We start from the raw sequence: 22375 nt of genomic DNA, 5'->3' as shown, positions 1-22375 counted from the left end.
TTAGGTCTTATTTTCGGGAAAACAGGGTACTATGTGGTGGGCCAATATATCTCTGCCTGTTGGCTGTTGGTGACAAACAGGTGGTTCTTCCCACTCCTGATGTTATTTTGGATTTCAGCAGAAAGACCCTGCGGCTCCCAGTCTTTCTGAGCTTCAGCAGCTTTCCAAGTCCTCTGTTCTGAAGTCAACCAAAGCATCCAGATCCATCTTGCGGGAGGCTGAGAAGATCCTGAGAGCTGTGCGCAAGAATAAGAAGCTCCTCGAAGAGAATTTGGAAGCTATTATTCGTGCCAAAGATGGCAACGCCTTGCATGCCTTCATAGATGAGCTGACAGCAGACAGGTAGAATATTCTTTTTTGTTTGTTTGTTTTTAAACCTCTGTTTCTTTTGCCTAATACCCGTTTTTCTCTCCCCACTTAGGTCATTTATTATAGAATATTCTTATTTTTTGTTTTTAAACCTCTGTTTCTTTTGCCTAATACCTGTTTTTATCTACCCACTTAGGTCATTTATTTACAATAGGACCCTCCTATCCGTGGGATCCGTATCTCCTGATTTACTTATTTGCTGCCTAAAAATACAAAATAAAATCCCTAGAAATACCTATTTATAGTGGTACCTCAACTTACGAACTTAATCCGTATTGGAACGGCGTTCGTACGTTGAAAAGTTCAGAAGTTGAGGCAAACTTTTCCATAGGAATGCATTGAAAACCATTTAATCCGTTCAGGCTGTTTTTCGTTATGTCGAGGCGCTCTTCACAACTAGAGGCATTAGTTCCCATAGGAACTAATGCAAAGCCGGTTAATCCATATCTACCACTAGGAGGCGATTTTTAATTTTTTTCTTCTTTTGACCTAAGATGAACTTAGGTTAAAAAAATGGGCCAGAAAGGTTTTTCTTTTTTTGTTCGTTAAGTCAAGGCTCTGTTCTCAAGGCGAAGCAACTTTTTGCGAACTGAGCCGTTTGTAACTTGAATCGTTCGCAAGTAGGGATGTTCGTAAGTCGAGGTTCCACTGTACTGTATATGTGTTTCCAGGGTGTATTTACTAGAACAGGCCATGAGAGGGAGCCAGAGACCATGCAAAATATAGCATTTGATCTGTATTTTTTCAGCATCCGCAGGTGGGTGGGGCTTTGAAATCGATCCCCCATGCACACCGCGGTCCTACTGCATTTTTGTGTTTTCTTCCTTGCAGGATGTGAGCCAGCTCATGAAATAAATTGCAGTATTAAAATATAGTTGAATGACTTATCGCATTAATTCCGCACAGGATTAATTCAGTATTTAAGAACAACAACAACAACAAAAAGAAGTGGAACAGCCACCCATCATTAAAAAACACACACCCTTTCTTGTCAGACAGTTGGTAGCTGTGTATTCCACATACCTGCCTTCAGGCTAAACATGACCACTTTGAAAGTAGTTGTGGCTGAAGGTCCTGGTTCTTTTCTTCCCTCCTTCCTTTGTGATCTCTTTCACTCGCCTTAAAAATGTTCTGCACTTCCCGATCTACCATTAGGAGGCACATTTAGGGCTGGAAGAAGGCGGCGATGGTAACCTTCATCATCCCTCTTCCTTTTTTCTAGAGACGTCCTGGAGGAGATTCGAATCCGAAAGACGGTGGATGAGTGGATTAAGGCCATCAGCTTAGAAATCCAGGTACGACTGCTGAGATTCTTTAACAGGCAGGGCAAGAGAGCACCTGGTTTTTTTAAAGGAGTGTTTATGTGGTCCACCAGACGGCTTCACTGGAAGTGTGTGCCGGTTCTGACTCCAGAACGATTTCACAGGACCCCCGGTTGCAAGCAGTTCCAACAGGAATTCTGCATTTTTGTGCTGCGTCTCTCCTCTTTTTCTCATGCAACCATGTGCATGGGTGTACTTGTGCAAGGTCTGACCTCATGAGCTCCATAATGACAGGTGCCCCACGGATGGGGGGATGCAAAAGGCGTTGTGGAGCTGGCGGTTATCTAATCTAGAGGGTATGACGTCTCCCAAAAACATAGAGGTTGGCCCTACTAGAGCTGGTGCCATAGCTTGTGCCCTTCAGCCTCATTAACCTGAGCCTCGTGGCGCCGTGGTTAAACTGCAGTACTGCAGCTCTTGAGCCAGGCTCCATCCCCGGTTGGTCAATTGGAGAACAGCTGGTTTCAGGCACACAGCATCACAAAACCCTTTGCCTGCTGGTCTGTATATATCAGAGTGACATCTGCTGAAAGCAGAACCCACAACTCCCAGAAACACATGGCACTAACCTATAATCTTCCCAGCTGCTTTTATGCTTTGTCTTTAGGATGAAATAGCCAGGGAGGACTGGCTCAAGACTCACCCCGTCACTAAGACGGTAAAGCCCAGCAGAGAACCAAACGGAAGACCTCCGTATTCGTTGGGAATCCCGACGAGGAGACTTCTGCCTGCTGCCAGGTCCCCTCGAAAACTGACAGATAAGGTGAGAACCCCGTTTTGAAAGCTGCCAAAGGTTTGAGGACTTGATCATAGGAGTCCAGGTAGAGCTGCATGTGTCTGAAAAGCCTCTTTGGACACAAGTGGGAAAAAGAGTGTCCGGTATCGGCCTCTTCGATGGTCAGCCTGTGTGAAACTGACCAGACTGTTCCCAGTGTGATGGCTTGAAACAGAAACCCTTTGCCTGCTTGGTGAATTTCCCTGTACATCTCAGACCTCCTGCTGTAGCTGCTGAGCTGGAGGGCGCAGGACTAAAAACCGATCTCAGTCTTACCTGGAGGAGATCCCTTGAAGTGAATAGGATTGTTTAAGGTAAAGGTAAAGGTTTTCCCCTGACATTGAGTCTAGTCGTGTCGGACTCTAGGGCGCGGTGCTCATCCCTGTTTCCAAGCCGTAGAGTCACCGTTTGTCTGAAGACAGTTTCTGTGGTCACGTGACCAGCGCGACTAGACACAGAATGCCGTGACCTTCCCACTGAGGTGGCACCTATTTATCGACTCACATTTTTACATGCTTTTGAACTGTTAAGTTGGCAGGAGCTGGGACGAGCGACGGGAGCTCCCTCCGTCGCGTGGATTCGATCTTACGACGGCTGGTCTTCTGACCTGGCAGCACAGAGGCTTCTGTGGTTTAACCCATAGCGCCACCACGTCAACACTCAAATAAGCCCTGTTGATTTTAATTGGTGTGTTCTAGGCAGGACTAAAATTAAACTTAGTTCCTACGCTCTAAGGTCTGGACTCCATTGTAGCTTCATAGTCTGACTGATGTTTCTAAACCTTCTCAGACAAAACCTGTTAGGAACAACGTGGGGGTACTGGAATGAAAAATTAGTTCCCCTCATGCTGGGTAGAATCCAGTAGAGTCAACAACAGCCTCTTTCTATTCTCTTAACGGAGGAGAAGAGATTGGATTATACCAGAGATGGGCACAAAACTCTGGTTTGGCAGTTTGTGCCATTTCGTTGACCTCTTCAACCGGGGGGGGGGGGTTTGGTGGTTTGGGGCCCTGCCCCCTCCGGTGGTCACCCACTCAGAAGCAGTGCCCGGAGGAGGTGGAACAGCAGAGACGTTGGTGCTCATCTCTGAATTACACCCGTCACCACTCAGGAAGTGACATGGTCTAGATAGGAAGAAAAGCAAAAAACCCCTTCCACCCTTTTAGGGTCCCCCCCCTTGCCAGCACCTGGATTTGGGTCACCTCATTTTCTTCTCCTGTCCTGTACGGTGGGCAGTGTTTGCCTCTGCTCAGTCCTCAGATCTACTCAGGCTGCTGTTGTGGCTTTATTTGGGTTTACCGCTGTCTAGCCCTCCCTACTGAGGCTTCTCTCTAAGGTGCTCAAAGCAGTTACTCCATATTTTTACTGGCAGAACAGCCTTTTTGAAAGAGCTGTGTCGGAGAGAGCCCACAGGGACCCTCTCCCCCTTTCACCCCTGAGCAGGTCTTTATACTCATGCGATGTCACCTTTTACTATGGGGGCATTGGCCGTTGATGGATCACCTACAGCTGTTTCAGATAGACTCTGAGGATGATTTTAATTTTTTTAATTTTTTTTTTATGCAGGGCCCTTTGAAAAAACGGACGGAGGTTCAAAAGGAAGACTGTCTTTCTCAGGTGTACGGCCGGCCGATCTACCAGGGTCATAGGAGCACCCTTAAAAAATCGCCGTACCTGAGGTTCAGTTCGCCCCCTCCCAAGTCAAAGCCTCCGAGGCCTAAACTGATAGAAAGTGTTCGAGGTAGGTAAATCACTCTCTCTCCCCTCCTGCTTAAAAACCAGTATTTCAAAAAGTCTGTCTTCCTCTTCTACGAAACACTCTTGTTTGCCTTGGTTTGGGGACCATTCTTTCTAGCCACTGCTATTCATGTCTTGAGCCACCCATTGTCTCGGCTTTTTTCAGAACTGAGCCAAAAGGGCTTGCTGTCACGTTAGAGCCGGAGGATGTCAGCTGGCGGGGAGTTCATGCCCCTTCCGCCTGCATTCCTCCACAACAGGAAGTGAACCGAGGGCTTCTGTGCTTAATCTGAAGTGTTTTTTAGGGGGTCAGGAAGGAACAATCGCTACCCTTCAAGCTCCGAAGATCTCATGAACCCTGGAGATTTCTGATTCTTATTCTATTTATTTGGTCTGCTCTGAAAGGGATCTTCTCGGAGCATCAAGGGTGTCTCATGACATCTCCAACCTTACTCCCCAGGTACAAAAGTAAAATCGACAAGGACACAAACCGGCCCCTCTGTCTGTCCTGAGAAGCCGCCTACAGGATCTGCTCCTCATCAAGAACTCCAGTATCTCTTCAGCCCCATCAAAGAGACATCCAGTGCCTTCGGTCCTCTTGAAGGGCATCTCATCCCAATGGCAATTCCACTAGGTATGGAAAACAAAACAAAACACAACAACAACAAGCCAGTCTGAGTTACAGACTGCCTTGATGGGCTAGATACTAAGGGATAACTTTGTTGAACCCGATTCCTACCCTCTTCAGATCTCTCATCCCTGGTCACTCATGCCCAGTTCTGATTCCATCTGTGCATTCAGTGAACATCCGTTGGGTGGCTTTCTGGCTCAAATCCAGTAGAAAATTGCAACAAGTGTAGGCTCCTTTGAATCAAAGGCGCTGACAGCTCACCACATCTCCACTGTTTCCGAGGGCCTACTCTAGTTGCGACTTATTACTGGATTCTCACCTCTTTGGTCCTTGCTCCCTGCGAAGAGAAGATAGGATTCAGAAAATAGGATTCTGTTCTGCAGAGAAGATCAACGCAGATGAAATTCGTTCATTCAGCTTGCCTGCCATCTTCTTGCCCCCCAGTTAGTCCATAGGTGTGGAACATTTACACGAAACTCCTTGTTATTATTGTTCTGTTTCTGCATCCCTAGAGGTCACTGTAATACATGACATTGGGAAACGGTACAATAGGATCTCCATATCTGTGGGGTATGAGTTCCAAGGCACCTCCCATGGATGCAGTAAACCCAGGAGAATAGCTAATTTTATACAGTGGTGCCTCGCATTACGACGAATCCGCTTTATGACAATGTTTTTGCAATCGCAAAACGATGGTCTAAATGGGGGAATTTCGCTTAGCGATGATCAGTTCCCTGCTGCGGGAACCAATTTTTACTTTACGATGATCAAAAACAGCTGCTTGTCGGGTTTTCAAAATGTCCACCAGGTGCTTAAAATGGCTCCCCGCTGTGCTTAGGGACGGATTCCTCACTATACAGGCAGCGAAAATGGCCGCCGTATGGAGGATCTTCGCTGGACAGTGAGTTTTTAGCCTATTGGAACGCATTGAACAGTTTTCAATGCGTTTCAATGGGTTTTTAAATTTCGCGTTACGACATTTTCGCTTAACAGTGATTTTCCTGGAACAGATTATTGTCGTTAAGCAAGGCACCACTGTACTGTACATAGCAGGGTCTCTGGCTCCATCTAGTGGCCAGTTCTGGTAATGATATAGAAATACATATTTCTGGGATTTTTCTGTTAATCCTTTTAATATTTTCAGGCCGTGGATAAGTGAAACACTGGATACTGGTTCCACAGAGACAGGAGTCCTACTGTAGTTTTTCTTAGGCATCCCAACTAGCATTTTTTAAAAATGAAAACGTAAAGTCTAGGGAAACTGCAGAAACAAACCAGAAGCACATTAAACTTATACAGGACACTTATTTGGAAATAATAAGAATAGATGTCATCCTGAACCTCCTTCCATGTGGCTGTGTCCTGTTCAGTGACATATTGGCCGAAGCCAGGCTGGTTCACCTAAAGCTGTTATGCGAGGCACAAGGGTCTAAATTTTTTTCTTGATGCTTTCCATACAGGCAGGGTTTGTAGATAGCCACTTTCCCCCCCCCCCCAGACTCCCGGCACGCAAGTGTGTGATTTTTATGGCACAAATGAGAAACACATGGATTGGGTGAACATGGCAGTTGGTTTGCATGGCTTTGAACAATTCCTCAGTTTCTCTTTCTAGGAAGGGCTTAGCATGGCATTGCAACTTAACGTCATGTAGAACTGTGCTCATCTCTTTGTCCAGCTCATCACATTTGTTTCGTGTTCGTTTAAATGCCAAACGGTGCCACGACGGCAGGTTTCTCGAAGGTGGCTCCCTCACCTGCTTCTTTTCGGTTTTAAACTTCCATTAGGTCAAAAACGGATCAGCAGCCTCTCCCCTCCGCCTGGCGGAAGAAGTCTGGGGGAATTCCATCCTGTTACCGTGACAGTCTCTCTTCCTCCTCCTCCTCCTCCTCCACAAAAGCCACAGCCGAAGATAACAAAGCCCAACATTGCCGTAATAGAGATGAAATCAGAGAAGAAGGACCCTCCTCAGCTTACTGTGCAGGTATGGAGCCAGGATGTTTCCTTCATTCAGACTTTGGGAAAGACAGAAAAAACACTTTCCTCCTTAGAATGGGTGGCATGGTTTTAAACACAGTACTTTCTTCTCTAGAAATGCCAGCAGCTGTGATGCATAAATAAATACCAGTTTTTTGGTTTTTTTAAGCAATTCTAGGACTTTTCCGGTCCCAGAAGTTGCCTAGAAGGCTCCCCCCCCAAGACTTCTGGGAGTGGAAGGTGGCGGCGGGGGTGGGGGGAGAGAGAGATGCCAAAGAGAGGCCTTTCTATCACCCTTGCCTGCTTCTTCCACATGCATGGGCTGGAGAGAAGAAGGGACACCTCTTTGACCCAGTGCTTGCTGAGAATCGGCCTGCGGCACCGTGCGGAGGGTGGCCTTGCTTACCCCCCTTTTACACTCAGGAGAAAGAGCCTTTCTCTCGACTACCCTTTGTGCAGACAAGAGTGGCCTTTATTGTTTGTGCACAGTCAGGGTGCTGCAGATTGCAGCTGTAACAACAGTGACAGTAACAACAACAATTTATAGTGCCTTCCAATGAAACCCATAATGTTCAAACATTTAACTGTAAGTTGTTGTAGGTTTCTCCGAGCTGTTTGGCTGTGTTCTGGAGGTTTCTCTTCCTAACGTTTTGCCAGTCTTTCTGGCTGGCATCTTCACGGCACACAAAAGACAAGCTAACAACACCCATCAATCACAGTGAGAGATCATCTCCCCCTCCCTTATTGCAACAATACACCCATAACAAGAAACACCCTGATCACCATAATCATCCAATCTCCTGAAAAGGACAAAAAGCTAATCCCACAGCTACAGATATTCAACTACCCATGCACTACACCAGAACACAGAGTTCTAGCTCCTGTCCTCTGAAAATGCCGGCTACAGATACTGGCGAAATTTTAGGAAGAAAAACCTTCAGAATATGGCCAAACACCCCAAAAAACCTACAACAACGATCGGATCCTGGCCGTGAAAGCCTTCGAGAATACATTTAACTGTAACTTTAATTCATTTTATGTGAGTGAGAGAGCAAGAGAACCAGGACCTGTACATCAACAGGAAACCCCTCAAAACAAGCAATAAACAAAAAGAACCAACTGCTGAACACAATTTTTAAAAAATACAAATTTATTTATTTATTTATTTATTTATTTATTTATTTATTTATTTATTTATTTATTTATTTATTTATTTATTTATTTATTTATTTATTTATTTATTTATTTATTTATTTATTTATCCCACTCATCTGGCCAAAACCCACTCTGGGCAGTTTACAACGTACATAAGCAAGATAATTAAAATGCAGTATAACCAAATAGAAAATAAAAAAATAAAAAAATGCAAATAAACAAGTACAGTCGAAGGATAAAAATACATTGACATAAAAGCATTTAGAACAAATAAAATTGGAATGGATGTCTCCTGAGATGCGTAGGATATATTCACAGTTATGTTTGTGCAGAACTGAAGCTTTATATTTTTTTAGGTTTCATAATTAGGCCAACTAGTCCAATTCCATGTTCCAGCTAAGTTAATAATCAGACCTGTTGTATCGCTTAAAGCAATACAGGTTGGGTGTAAAAAAAATTAATAGTGTGCAGAGTTCAAGTTTCCCCCTACATTTCTGTATTTTTTCCTCTTCTGGCAAATAATAAACCTTCGCCCCTCGTCCCGGCTTCAGCATTTCTGGAAATAAAACATCTCATCTCTGCCTCCCTTTGTTTGCAGAATGCAGTTCTGCTTAGGAGCTCAAAGCATCAGCATTGTTTACAGAGGGTACATCGTTTTGTTAGTGGTATTTCCTAATTAATGGCCCACCCATCGCTGGAGTATTTAGCACCAGAGGGCAAGCATTTAATGGCACAACCTAGGCAGCACTCCAGGAGCAGCCTGTGGCCTTTTGATACTGTAGAGCTTGGGTTCAAATTGTGAGCATTTTCTTTCCAGGTGCTGCCGAGCGTTGATATTGACAGTGTTTCCAGCGACAGCGCAGCATCGAATCACATTCCATTAGCACCCTTCCCTCCAACGACCATGCTCCAGGTATCTGAATGTACTCCAGACAGTTTCTGATAAGTACCCATAGTTTTCCGTGTATAAGAGGCCCAATGTATAAGATGCCCCCCACTTTTCTAATCAAAATTAAGAAATCTAAGTGGGGCTTATCAAGTGTAGGGGAAAAGGGATCAAAGCCCTGCAGGATCGCTTTGATCCCTGCTTTCCCCTCCACTTGTTTTTGTTCTCTCCTCAGCTTGCTTCCGTGTATAAGATGACACTCAATTTTAAGTCTAAAGATTTTAGACGAAAGTATAGTTTTATACATGGAAAAATAAATGTTGAGTGGCTGTACAGATATGGCGGTGGTGGGGGGTTAGAATGACAAGCTACCCCCAAGAACTTGGTGCACAGCCTGAGGAAGATGAATGATCATTGAAAGCTTGCTGTTTGTTTTTTCTTTTGTTATTTTATTTTAGTAGCCCAATAAAGATATCGCCTGTTCCTGCATTTGTATTGTTTTGTGGACCACATGGCCTTTTCCTGATTTTTACTAAACGAGGAGACAGAAGAGCTGGGTTCAAATCCTCCCTTGGCTGTAGAAACTCATGGGGGGGAGGCAGATTAGAACTGCATGAAACTGCTCCTTAAATACTTCACCTCCTTTGAAATTATGGTCAGTGCACATCGGTCCTGACTGACATATAGACATCATCACGGACTCTCTTCATCCCAGTAAAGAGGTGTAGAAGAGTGGCTTCTGAAGGAGAAAACGTGACATTGAAAGGGCAGAACAGCCTGGGGAGGGTTTTTTTCTCCCCCTGCAACAGGTTTAACTATATTTCCAGAAGTTGTGAAAGAGGTACCATTCAGGCCATTTTCCCGCCATGTAGTTCCTACCTAGCGAGAAAGCTTTGTTTTGTCTGCTTTACGTGGTAAATCTCAAACTCTTGTGTAATCTGGGTTTTTCTAGGCCAGTCCAGAGGAGAGTTTGCTCCAGGACGATGAAGCGCTGAAACTTCCTGGGGCTGACTTTGTGGATGTGACTGATGTCGCTCAGGTGGGTGTTCCAATGGCCTCTCTCTTACAAAGGAGAAAAAATGAGTCCGTTTCTGAAAACCCCTGTCTTTACTATTAAAAGAGCCTCCTGCAGCAGGCGCTCATTAATTTTGAATCCCTCAACGTTGTGGAATGGCATTTGTGAAAGCACAGCCCTCCTTATTCCAGTTGGTTTTTGTGATGCGTATGAGTTTGACACGAGAACCTGTCTGGATAGTTTCCTGTTATCAGAAAAGGATGCAGTAGGACCACGGTCTGTGCGGGAGATCAGTTCCACAGGCTCCCCTCCCCTGGGTGCTGAAAACCAGGGAAGTATCAAACAGTTGCAAAAGATCTCCTGGATGGAGAATTAGTGCAGGAAAATCGCCCCAGAGGGAGAGCACAGCTGCGATACAAGGACATCTGCAAGCGGGATCTGAAGGCCTTAGGAATGGACCTCAACAGATGGGAAAACTTGACTTCCGAGCGTTGAGCCTGGAGGCAGGCTGCACAAGAACAAGCACTCCAAACCAATGCGATGAAAGCTAAGATCCAAGGAGTCAGGGCTAACAGCAAATGTCGACTCTGCCAAGAAAAAGATGAAACTGTGTCACACCTCATTTGTGAATGTCCAAAGATGGCACAAACAGATCACAAAGTTAGACATGATAGAGTGGCAAAGTTAGTTCACTGGTCCTTATCTCTGGCCAGCCTCCAAAAACGCATGGGAACCTCAGGTAGAGAAGGTGTCAGAAAATGAGGATGTCAAGGTCTTGTGGGATTTCCGGATCCAAATGGAAAGACACCTTGAACATAACACACCAGACCTAGTAGTAATAGAACGAAGAAAGATTTGGATCATTGACATTGCCATTCCAAGGGATGCCAGAGTTGAAGATAAAGAATTGGAAAAACTAACAAAATTCAGAGACCTGGCCATCAAAGTATTTCACCTTTGGAAGAAATGCAACTCAGCGGTCCCTATAGTCGTTGGGGCTTTGGGAACAAGATCAAGAAACGTCACACAGCATTGTAAGCAGTTGCAGATCTCAGAAATCACACCACCCTCAAAGATACAAAAACTGGCTATATTAGGAACACCATACCTACTGCGCCGATGTTTAACCAATACTTAGGTTTTTAGTTAAAATCTGGACTTGTTATATAATACTAGTCAATGATTGACTGTGCCTGGTGTTTTTGAAGAAGAATAAGAATAAGAAGAAGCATCCATGGGGGGGGGGGGACAGGACTTGGAGGCCCTACTGTAGTATCTCTCACACACAATGATCCTTATTACTTACATTCAGTGCTCAATCTTTTAAGACATGAACAAGGCATTTCCGGCCCCTCCAATTCTTCAGGAATTGCTTTTATCTCGCATTTGTGGCACTTGCAACGATGTGTTCAAACACAAACCCTGCAAAAAAAATGTTCCAGCTCCCGCCCACGTTTGGCTTAGTTCTGCTTAGACAACGAGCCGCGTGATCCGTAAGAGTCAACTTTAATCTGGAAGCAAGTATTTTGAGATTCTGAAAGGAAGGAAAATGTTGAGACATCAAAAGAAAAAAAAATCTTCTGAACCACTTTGCTGGAAGCACACGAACCCAAAGAAATGCCTGTAAAATGTTGGCTAGACACTCTTTGTTATGAGAAGCATGAGAGGGAAGGAAAACCAGCTTTCCCTATGGTTGAGTCATTTTGGGGGGTCGTTTCATGCCAATTCCTTGGCTTGGCTGCTGATTCTTCTAGGCTCTATTTTTACACTCTTTTGATCTCACTGGCTGTGACCCTGCTTGGCCCGAGAGTCTCGGGGTTTTACCACAATTTGAGTAGCACAGCTACACAACATTCTCATAATTATATTTAGAAAAGTACTGCCTCTCCTGCGTTGTTGATCATTGCTCCCATCAGGGCTGAAGGTACTGTTCTTTTTTTATTGCAGACTACAAAGCAAGTACAGTTTCTCTTCATAGACAATTTGTGTTAGCCGTCAGGGATTAGAGACATATGCTGTATACTCTGCATATTTCCTTAGCCATCTCTTTACGTGGTGCTTGCCCATTTTGTCGGATTCCCGTGCCTGCCAGATCAGTATCCACAGTTTCACTTATCCACAGTCTGAAAATATTAAAAATATTTTTTAAAAACTGAGTGTGAAAAGGTTCGTTATTTCCCTCAGGCGACCCCTCCATGGCGGTGCAAAATGATAACGGATGCGTCTTTTTGCATTTAACATCAGAACTTTTACTTTCTTTGACATCCACCTGCACTTCTTCAAATGACAACAACAGTTCCAACACCGGCAACTGGCCGTTAACATTAACCCTTCACACTGAGAAATACAGTCGTGCCCTGCTTAACGATTACCCCGCATTACGATGAATCCACTTCACAATGATGTTTTTGCAATCGCACTTGTGATTGCAAAAATGTTTTAAATGGGTTTTTTTTTTCGCTTTGTGAAGATTGGTTCCCTGCTTCGCATTACGACAATCAAAACAGCTGATTGTCGGGTTTTCAAAATGGCCGCCGGATGCTTAAAATGGATCCCTGCTGTGCTTAGGGACGAATTCCTCGCTAGACAGGCACCGAAAATGGCTGCCGTATGGAGATCTTCGCTGGACGGTAAGTTTTTACCCCATTGGAACGCATTAACCGGGTTTTAATGCGTTTCAATGGGTTTTTTATTTTTGCTTTACAACGTTTTCGTTCTACAGCGATTCCGCTGGAACGAATTAATGTCGTTAAGCGAGGCACCACTGTATGTATTTCCCCAATGTATTTACCAGAACTGGCCGCTAGAGGGAGCAAGAGACCAATGCTAGGTATTGGAGATGGGCACCAACCTTGGTTTGGAGTTTCGTGCCAGGTTGCAGGCACAGCATCCCAGTGGCCACACATTCCCTTCCCCCACTTCCCCAGCCCATGACCCACTCACCAGTTGGAGAGTGAGAAGGAGAGGAGTATGAGCCAGCTGGTGAGTGGGGGGATCCAGCTGGGGAGGTGAAGAAACGGAACATGTAGCACCTATGGTACCATCTGTACAAATCAGCACAACTCTCCGACCCAAGAGGTTCATGCCTGTATCTAATCCATAGTGTGATCTCTGTCTCCCTCTAGTAGCCAGTTCTGGTAATACACCATGACAATACTTTTTGTTCTGGATTTTTCTTTTCTTTTCCCATGCTATGTCTAGCGTTCACTATTATCCACAGTTTTCAGCATCCATGGCAGGGCTTTGAACCAAATTCCGAGTCATACTGGGGTCCTCCTGTATAGCAGAACCACATGGTAGAGTAAAATCGCCTCTGTAACAACCTACCTCCTGAGTTTCACGCAGCTCCCTCGCTGAGTATCTTTAAGAATCAATTAAAAACATGGATGTTTTGGCAGGCCTTCCCATCAGATAATTCCTGACACCTTTTTCTTCCCTCTCCTATTTTCTCTTCCATCTTGCTTAATGCTTTTGTTATGTAAAAAGTGTTTAATACATATATTTGTTGTATTTTATGTTGTTAGCTGCCTAGAGTGGTCCTGACCCAACCAGATAGGCGGGATATTAAATAAATAAATAAATAAATAAATAAAATGAAAAGGCAGGTTAGTGAACTATAGCCTTCTGCTAGCTTTCTTTGCTCACAATGTTTACTAAGAAACGGCTATTTCTCAGAGACACTCCCTTTGATGCAAGTTGACTTAAACCTTGTGCTGGTCAGAGTGTATACGGGCATGGGATTACACCTTGAACAACTGTGCTTAGATAAATGCAGCTAGGATTCTACATTTATCTAAGCCATGTGACCACGTAAACTGTCGACTGACAAACACTCGCTCTACGGCTTGGAGACGGGGATGACCACTGTGCCCTAGAGTCGGACACGACTGGACTCAATGTCAAGGAGAACCCTTTACCATTACCTATGATTCTTGTGGCCCATTAAAAACTAGCGTGTTGTGTTTGGTATAAGCTCCTGTCGACTGTAGCCTATTTTTTCAGCCGTGTAAGTTCATCTTTGTTTCCACTAGAGTCAAGAAGATGATGATGGAATACCAGACTTCTCAGAACCAGTCCTGGAATTCAACAGGCAGCAAGAAAGAGAGTCTCCAAAATATAACGGACCTCCTTTCCCACCAGCAGCTCCTGCCCCTCAGCTCTCAGCAGACATTCTAGATGAGATAATTGAAAAACGGGAGACCCTGGAAAACAAACTGATTGGCTGGTAAGTTCTCTGATCCTTTTCAGATACAGTGGTGCCCCGCATGACGACGATAATCCGTTCCAGGAAAATCGCTGTACAGTGAAATTGTTGTCATGCGAAAAACAAATTCCCCATTGGAATGCATTGAAACCCCGTTTAATGCATTCCAATGGGGAAATTACCTCGTCGTCCAGCGAAGATCTTCCATAGGGAAGCCATTTTGGGACTGCTGATCAGCTGTTTTTAATCACCGTCGCGCAAAAACTGGTTCGGAAAACAGCGGGGAGCCATTTTGTGAAGCCGACGATCGTCGGAAAAAATTGTCGTTTTGTGAATAAACGGTTCGCGAATCATGGACCTAATCGTCGTCACATGAAAAAAACCCATAGGAAACATCGTTTTGCGATCGCTATAGGGATCACAAAAATGTCAGCGTCCTGCGGATTTGTTTTCATGCAGCATCGTCATCATGCGGGGCACCACTGTACTTGAAAGACTGTCCTACAGAGGAGGAGCTGGATCTGTTCTCAGTCATCCCCGAGTGCAGGATATGTAATAATGGGCTCAAGCGACAGGAAGCCAGATTTATGCTGAATGTCAGAAAAATCTTCCTAACTGTTAAGAGCCGTACGACAATAGAATCCATAACCTTGGGAGGTGGCAAGTGCTCCAATGCTGGAGGCGTTCAAGAGAAAATTGAATAATCATCTGTCTGATTTGCTTTGATTTGGGTTCTTGCATTGAGCAGGGGGTTGGACTCGATGGCCCTATAAGTCCCCTTCCAACTGTGATTCTATGACTATTGGTTATTAAATGGTACTGAGTTGTACTTCTCCTCCCACTGATTCTTGGTAACCCTCTCCAAATTGTTTATTGTCTTCTGGTACCACTGTTTACCTACATTTTAAAAAGCAAAACGAAACACACATGTTCCTTCTCAGCTACTTCATCAGAGGCAGGGATGATGTGATGGGGAGGAGATTGGAATAACTGCTGTGGGCAAATACTGTGACATGTAGTTAAACTCCTAATTTTGGTTAGATGTACAAAGTAAAGACCCAAGACAATAGCTTCTCAGAGGAATAGGTTTTGCAAGATTTGTAGATGGAAAGATAGGTGAGTAATCAGGGCATAAGGTCTTGGCAACAGAAGCAATAAAGGAGAATGGAAACGTCCTGTAAAGAAATACATCAGAAGATTCACTGAAGAGAAGTTCATCGGAACCTGCTTTCCTCAGGATGTTCTCTCCTTCGACTCTTGACCAGGGTCGTCAGGAATTTAAGAGATGTAGCCCAAAAGAACTGGTTGAGAGGAAGGCCACAGAGTATGAAGAGCTAAATTTGGAGATAGGAATGGATATAAGATAGTTTAGGTCAAAGCTGCAAATGGATCAAAAGGCCAGGACCGAGAATATGTTCCAGATATGGGGAGCGGGAATAGGAAGCCCGTGGTAAAGTGTTTCAACTCTGCTTCACGCAGTGTAAAAGCAGGTGGCTTTAAAATATCAATATTTATTCCTCCAGGGTGGAGCAAGAAGTAATGGCACGCATCATCAGCGAGATGTACCCCACTCAGAAGGAGGCAGTGCCCGACAGAAGCTTGTCGGAAAGCGAGGAGAGCCAGGCTGCCTCTTCGGACATCGGTGAGTGAGAGAATACAGTGGTGCCTCGTATAACGAGTGCCCCGTTTAACGACGAATTCGCATAGCGATGGCATTTTTGCCATCGCTTTTGCGATCGTATAACGAAGGTGCCTATGGGGAAAAATCGCTTTGCGATGTTTTCCCCGTAAGCACCATTTTCCCCCAGCTGAGCGGTGGGAGCCTCCAAAGGAGCGCTCCCGCCACTCAGCTGGGGGAAAATGCCTGCGGTGGCCTTCGAAGGACCCTTCCGAAGGGTCCTTTTGAGGCCACCGCGGGGGGAGGGCGGGGGGATCCGATGCCTGTCAGGCATCCCGGGCTTGTATCCCACCCGCCGCCGGTTACCCAGCCTTGGGTAACCCGCGGCGGGTGGGATACAAGCCCGGGATGCCTGAAAGGCATCCGGATCCCCCCGCTCTCCCACTCTCCCCCCGCCGCCTTGGATCGGACCCGCGGGGGCTAGCCCTGCCATGGCTGGACTCCCAAGAGTCCAGCCATGCCCGGGGTAGCCCCCGCGGGTCGGATCCAAGCCGGATCCAAGCCGCGGGGGGAAGGTGGGGAGACCCGATGCCTGTCAGGCATCCTGGGCTGGGCAGCGCGGGGCGGCAGGGACAGGGTGGAGGGGTCCCGAAGGTTTCCAGGCTTTTGCCTGGAAGCCTGCGGGATCCCTCCCCCACCCTGTCCCCTTCGCTGGCAGCCACCCCTCGCTGCTTTTCCCAGGCTGGATCGGGCTCCTGGGAGTCCGATCTGGGCTAGGGAAGGCAGCGTGGGGCGGCGGGGACAGGGAGGAGGAGTCCTGAAGCCTTCGGGATTCCCCCTCCTCCCTGTCCCCTTCGCTGGCAGCCACCCCTCGCTGCTTTTCCCAGGCTGGATCGGGCTCCTGGGAGTCCGATCTGGGCTAGGGAAGGCAGCGCGGGGCGGCGGGGACAGGGAGGAGGAGTCCTGAAGCCTTCGGGATCCCTCCCCCACCCTGTCCCCTTCGCTGGCAGCCACCCCTCGCTGCTTTTCCCAGGCTGGATCGGGCTCCTGGGAGTCCGATCTGGGCTAGGGAAGGCAGCGCGGGGCGGCGGGGACAGGGAGGAGGAGTCCTGAAGCCTTCGGGATCCCTCCCCCACCCTGTCCCCTTCGCTGGCAGCCACCCCTCGCTGCTTTCCCCAGCCTGGATCGGGCTCCTGGGAGTCCAATCTGGGCTAGGAAAGGCAGCGCGGGGCGGCGGGGACAGGGAGGAGGAGTCCTGAAGCCTTCGGGATCCCTCCCCCACCCTGTCCCCTTCGCTGGCAGCCACCCCTCGCTGCTTTCCCCAGCCTGGATCGGGCTCCTGGGAGTCCAATCTGGGCTAGGAAAGGCAGCGCGGGGCGGCGGGGACAGGGAGGAGGAGTCCTGAAGCCTTCGGGATCCCTCCCCCACCCTGTCCCCTTCGCTGGCAGCCACCCCTCGCTGCTTTCCCCAGCCTGGATCGGGCTCCTGGGAGTCCAATCTGGGCTAGGAAAGGCAGCGCGGGGCGGCGGGGACAGGGAGGAGGAGTCCTGAAGCCTTCGGGATTCCCCCTCCTCCCTGTCCCCTTCGCTGGCAGCCACCCCTCGCTGCTTTTCCCAGCCTGGATCGGGCTCCTGGGAGTCCGATCTCGGCTAGGAAAGGCAGCGCGGGGCGGCGGGGACAGGGTGGAGGGGTCCTGAAGGCTTCCAGGCTTTTGCCTGGAAGCCTTCGGGATCCCCCACCCACCCTGTCCCTGCCAGTTTTTAGTCAATTGGAACGCATTAACCAGGTTTTAATGCGTTTCAATGGGCTTTTTAATTTCGCTGTACGATGTTTCCGTATAGCGATGTTAATCCTGGAACGGATTAACATCGCTATACGGGGCACCACTGTAGTTGTCTTTTCCCCTCCTTGTGTCTCCGACGAGGAGAAGAAAGAAGCCAGGGGTTTAAGTAGGGCTGAGTTTAGGGAAGTCATTTCTAATAGAAAGCTGGCGGTTGCTTCTAGGGTCCCAAATGTCGTCGGAGTTGTATGTCTTGGAGAAAGAGTTTCTTCTTCTTTTTAAACTCCAAATCCCAAAGTTCTCTAAGAATTTCCCAGGCGGAATTCTCAGACTGCCAGCCCTTAAGCACCTACATACACCTTCATTTCCACTCACCTGGAGAAATTCTAGGCCTTCTTCTCCATTTCCTACTTCAATACTTCCTGTGTTCCAGCAGGAAATGGAGGGATCCACGCCGTGGGTCTGTAGGGTGGGGCAAATGTTGTTTCCATGGAGAACAAAACTCCTCAGTCTTAAGATGCAATCCTTATGAGGGTCTGTTCGATTTTTTTTTGCCTGCCTTCTGATTTATCTTTAGTTGAAGCCGCAGGTGCCAGCGGTTTCCAGCTGTTTGTCGACGCCGGCGTCCCAGTGGATTCAGAAATGATTCGACATTTTGTAAACGAGGCACTGGCTGAGACAATTGCCATCATGCTGGGTGACCGAGAAGGCCAGAAAGCAGCTCCTCCTGCTACGGCCCTTCCTTCAACAATGCCAGAAAAGGTGAGTTATTTCCTTAAAAAAGAAAAAGCCTAACAGGGGTTTGTGCTCCTATAATCAAGAAATCTATTACCAAGGCTCAACCTGGCCTGGATGTTGCGTTGCCTGATTTACATGGAGTATTTTTTGTCTGTTAGGAGTGGAGATTGTATGGGGAAGGGATATAATTTATGAATTCTCAGAACTACACACTCCTTTGCTACAAGATGTCCCCAGATCCGGCTTTGTCCTCTTGCGCAGAGTTTTACCATGGGTTGGCCAGCTTTCATCCCCGGAATGAAACTTTGAATATCTTGAGCAGTGATGTATGGCACACATGTATGCAACTGAAATAACTGAATTATTAAGTGAAGAGCATCATTTCTGTTCTGTTGCCCTCATTGCAAACGTTTAATAACCCAGAGTCGAAAATCTGGCATTTGTCCCAGAACTGCCCCAAGCTTAGAAATATGCATTTGAAATCTGTAGAGGCTGGAAAGTTGCTTGATGCGAATTTATTTTTTAGATATAGCTCCTGCAAGCAATAGTTGGATGCTGTTACGTTTCACTGATCTTATGGTTTTAAAAGGGCAGTCTTTTAATACCTATAAGAAGAAGGTTTATTTTATTACTTGCTTGCATGTTTCCATTCTCCTCCGTGACATTCAGAAGTAATTTGCGAACTGGGCTAATTTCCATAAGCATGGTCTCTTCTTTCTTGTTGACCTCACTGTTATAAGAAATCCTCCCTCTGTTTCTGAAAGTACTGTAGTAAAGAAGTTTGTAGTTCTGAACACCAGTCTAACCTCCCTTGTGTCCTTCCAGATGTTTTGAATTAAGCCCACAATATCCCTGTCTGTTGGCTGCGTTGCCTGGGACAATGGGTGTTGTAGTCCTCAACATCTGGAGGGATTCAGGTTGGCCAAGCCTGTTGTAAATGAAGTCATGTAGGGGTTTCTCTGAGCTTGATTTGGCTCAGGTGACTGACCTATCTGGTGGACAGAGGCATACTGTGAGGGGAACGAGGACGCTGCTCAGGATCACAGAAACCTATCCAGATGTTCTTTTCGCAGTTTTAGCTCCTCTCTCTGTGTGTGCCTATATAGTTCCTGCATGGAACAAGGGGTTGGACTTGATGGCCTTATAGACCCTTTCCAATTCCACTATTCTGTGATTCCTCAGTTGAGTGCATTATATTGAGTTTGTTTGAGAGTCAGCGTGGTGTATTGGATAGAGTGACAGACCTGGTCTCAGGAGGCCTGGATTCAAATCCTGGCTGCAGGGACTGGCACTGTAAAACCCCACCTTAAACACACCTTGGAGACCGTATAAGGGTCGTCGTAAGTTAGAATCATCTTGATAGCGCCTAATACACATTAACTTGACTTTGTAAAGTTCACCCATTCCCCCAACATATGGAAAAACTGGCTCGTGTTAAATTTTTTTCCCCCCTCTTCAGATCCCATTGCATGTCAGACTTTCTTTATTGAAGGTTTAGGGTTTGTGGGGTGTGTGTGTGAAGTTTGCTGCTTGGATAAATCTTTTGCGTATCTAAACCTTTTCAGTTAAATTGAAAGAGACTTAGCCAAGGTTGCTCAGAATGGGCTCAGGACCAGCCTAACTGTTTATGTCTCATTGCCTTTGTGTGGTTCCCCCCAACCCCAGGAAACCACAGTATCGACTCCCGTGGTCACCCCCGAAGCCACGCCGCCTCAGTCACCCCCGCCCTTGAAAGAACCGCTTGGAGTAAAAACGCCCGAGTCTTCCCTGTCAGCTAACGAAATGGACGGCGGCACTGACGAACAGCAGCTAACCGCAGCAGGTATATAAGAGCAGGATTTATGACCGGGGAAGAGGTGCTGATTTACTTCCACGCGTCCATTCTGCTTGAAAGCAGAATGGGCGAGTGGGAAGCTCTTAGTGGAACTGGATTAGTCCTGTGGCCAGGTTGGCCTCCAGAACCAAGCCAGTGGCGTGTCGCTTCCTCTGCTATCATAAAGCTAATCCTGTCCCTTTCGTAGCATAGCAAAGGACCCTGCTCTCTCCACCCAGAGACCAGAGGTAACAGGGCGCCCCCCCATCATGCCAGTAAGGGAAGGCCTGGTTCTGAACATGAGCAGGGCAAGGGGTGGGTGGGTGGGTGATCTCACGGTGACTTCCAATAATCATGTTGCCTCCAGTCTTGAGATCAGAGAGCAGCAGCAGGGGATCCGAGCAGGATGGAGAGCTCAGCTCTTACCTCCCAATCTGAGAGAGGATTATTTTTTGTACAGTTTCGCTTTCCCAGTGGAAGGTCAAAGACGGACAAGGGCACCTCCCAAACTCAGTGAGAGGGATGTCGGATGGAGAGGGTGAAAGGCGAGGTTGGGATCAGAGAGCATTTCCAGCCCGTTTGTGAGTCAGAACAAGCTCATGGGGTGGAAGTCCCCAGGTTTTTTTTTAAGCATCCTATGAGCCTTTTTGGAGGAAAGGAAAAAAATTCTTGCCGGACTGCCTCATTAGATGTTGTTGTTTAACTACACCATGAGGCAGGAAGCTTTGCTGCTATCAACTCCCCAATCTTTTTTCCCCACCCCTGGCAATTTGTCTGCTTTTTTTTTAATCGGGGGGGGGGCTCAAATTTATTCTTGAGTTGGTTTCCAGCGACATTTGGATGAGCGCAGGAAGTCTCTCCTCCGCCCCCCCCCGGCCACTTCTCTGAGGAATAGGTTCTTCTTCGTGGCCTCTGTGAATGCACACAAATGGGTTTCACTGCACCTGCGCGGGACTCCTTGGAATATTCTGGAGCTTAAAAAGACGTGATTAGTAGGACGTTGCACCATGGCGCGCATGCGCCGCCTGTCCGTAATACCTCAGTTCCTTTTAGCCACCGCTGAAATCGGACTCCTGTAGCGATTCCTAGAGTGATTTTGCGATTTTCTGATTCCTGATTTTACAGTTTTTCTGATCTTTCAGACTGCCTAAGGTTTTTGATTTCATGGACTTAATCAAGTTTTTTTCTTTATGGACGTTTCCCTGTGAGTTATCTCTTCTTTATGTCTCCCCTCTTCCTTCCCGCCCTTTTTTACGGACAGGCGGAGCATGCACGCCACGGGGCAACGTCCTACTAATCACATCTTTTTAAGCTCTAGAATATTCCGAGAAGTCTTGCGCAGGTGCAGTAAAACCCATTTGTGTGGATTCACAGAGGATCACTCGAAGAACTGTGGCTACAGGTAAGTAACCTCTCATTTTTCTTCCTGCAAACCACCACTGGCAGGTTTGAGTCCGAGATGCCCATTTCGTTGGGCAGAGATGATTTTCGTGGTGGGCACAGAGTAGATAGGATCTCGTTAGCAAGTTGCAATGCAGACGGAAAGCAGTAGCTTGGTATTTATTTGCCCACTCGTGCTGCTGAATTTAGTTTGGACCCCACTGCACTGCCGGACCGCTATTTTGCCTTGTAGGAAAACAAATAATTCCGAGTCTTAAATGCCGCAACGTAGCCTTCCTTTCATGTTTGTTTCTCTTGTATCTTGTGGGGGGAAATTGTGTAGGAGGATCTCAGGCAGCCGTTGTGAGACCAGTGGCCACACCTTTGGCTACCCCTGCGGCCACCCCACCCAGGGCAGCTACACCAAGCTCTGCTCTGTCTGAGCAGCCTCCAAGCGCAAGGCCCAAACCTCCAGATGCCTGGGGAGATGCAGAACTTCCTCTGGATGAGGAGAAACCGAGTCCACAGAGTGAAGAAGGAGGCTATAACCCAAAGGCTGTGTAAGTTGTTGATGGTGGATTACAGACTCTCACTTTTCCATTCACCTCTTTCCATTTTCTCAACTATTTACAGCGGCGCCTCGCATAGCGATTGCTCCGTTTTATGACGAAATTGCTTTGCAACGCTGTTTTTGCAATCGCAAAAGCAATCGCTTTGCGATGTTCCCTATGGGGAAAATTCCCTTTGCAGTGATCGCTTCCCTGTGATCATCGCAAAACCCCCATTTTCAGCCAGATGATCGGCGGTTCCAAAATGGCTGCCGGGTAAACAAAATGGCCGCGCGCTGTTTTGCCTCGCTTTAGAGGCACCGAAAATGGCCACCGCAATGGAGGATTTTCACATAAGGTTAGTTTTTAAGCCCATAGGAACGCATTAAATGCGTTTTAATGCGTTTCTATGAGCTTTTTAATATCGCTT

General features: G+C 46.9%; 1 protein-coding gene across 5 annotated transcripts in view; it reads left to right on the top strand.

The window, feature by feature from the left end:
• The window catches only part of KIAA0586 (KIAA0586 ortholog), a 94835-nt gene that overhangs the window by 23438 nt on the left and 49022 nt on the right, over positions 1 to 22375 (top strand). For 3 of the 5 annotated variants that reach the window (XM_078383922.1, XM_072986831.2, XM_072986830.2), the window contains exons 14-26: positions 119 to 342; positions 1592 to 1664; positions 2299 to 2454; positions 4033 to 4207; positions 4664 to 4837; positions 6619 to 6815; positions 8781 to 8876; positions 9802 to 9888; positions 13896 to 14089; positions 15592 to 15710; positions 18044 to 18228; positions 19870 to 20026; positions 21741 to 21957. In XM_078383922.1, coding sequence (XP_078240048.1) covers positions 119 to 342; positions 1592 to 1664; positions 2299 to 2454; positions 4033 to 4207; positions 4664 to 4837; positions 6619 to 6815; positions 8781 to 8876; positions 9802 to 9888; positions 13896 to 14089; positions 15592 to 15710; positions 18044 to 18228; positions 19870 to 20026; positions 21741 to 21957 — 2054 coding nt within the window. The remainder of the gene's footprint in view (positions 1 to 118; positions 343 to 1591; positions 1665 to 2298; positions 2455 to 4032; positions 4208 to 4663; positions 4838 to 6618; positions 6816 to 8780; positions 8877 to 9801; positions 9889 to 13895; positions 14090 to 15591; positions 15711 to 18043; positions 18229 to 19869; positions 20027 to 21740; positions 21958 to 22375) is intronic. The other 2 variants (XM_078383926.1, XM_078383923.1) reach the window with 1 other exon arrangement.

Source organism: Pogona vitticeps, chromosome 1, assembly GCF_051106095.1.
Source record: "Pogona vitticeps strain Pit_001003342236 chromosome 1, PviZW2.1, whole genome shotgun sequence".
In the NCBI taxonomy this organism is placed as follows: Eukaryota; Metazoa; Chordata; class Lepidosauria; order Squamata; family Agamidae; genus Pogona; species Pogona vitticeps.
This window is presented reverse-complemented; position numbering and strand designations above follow the sequence as displayed.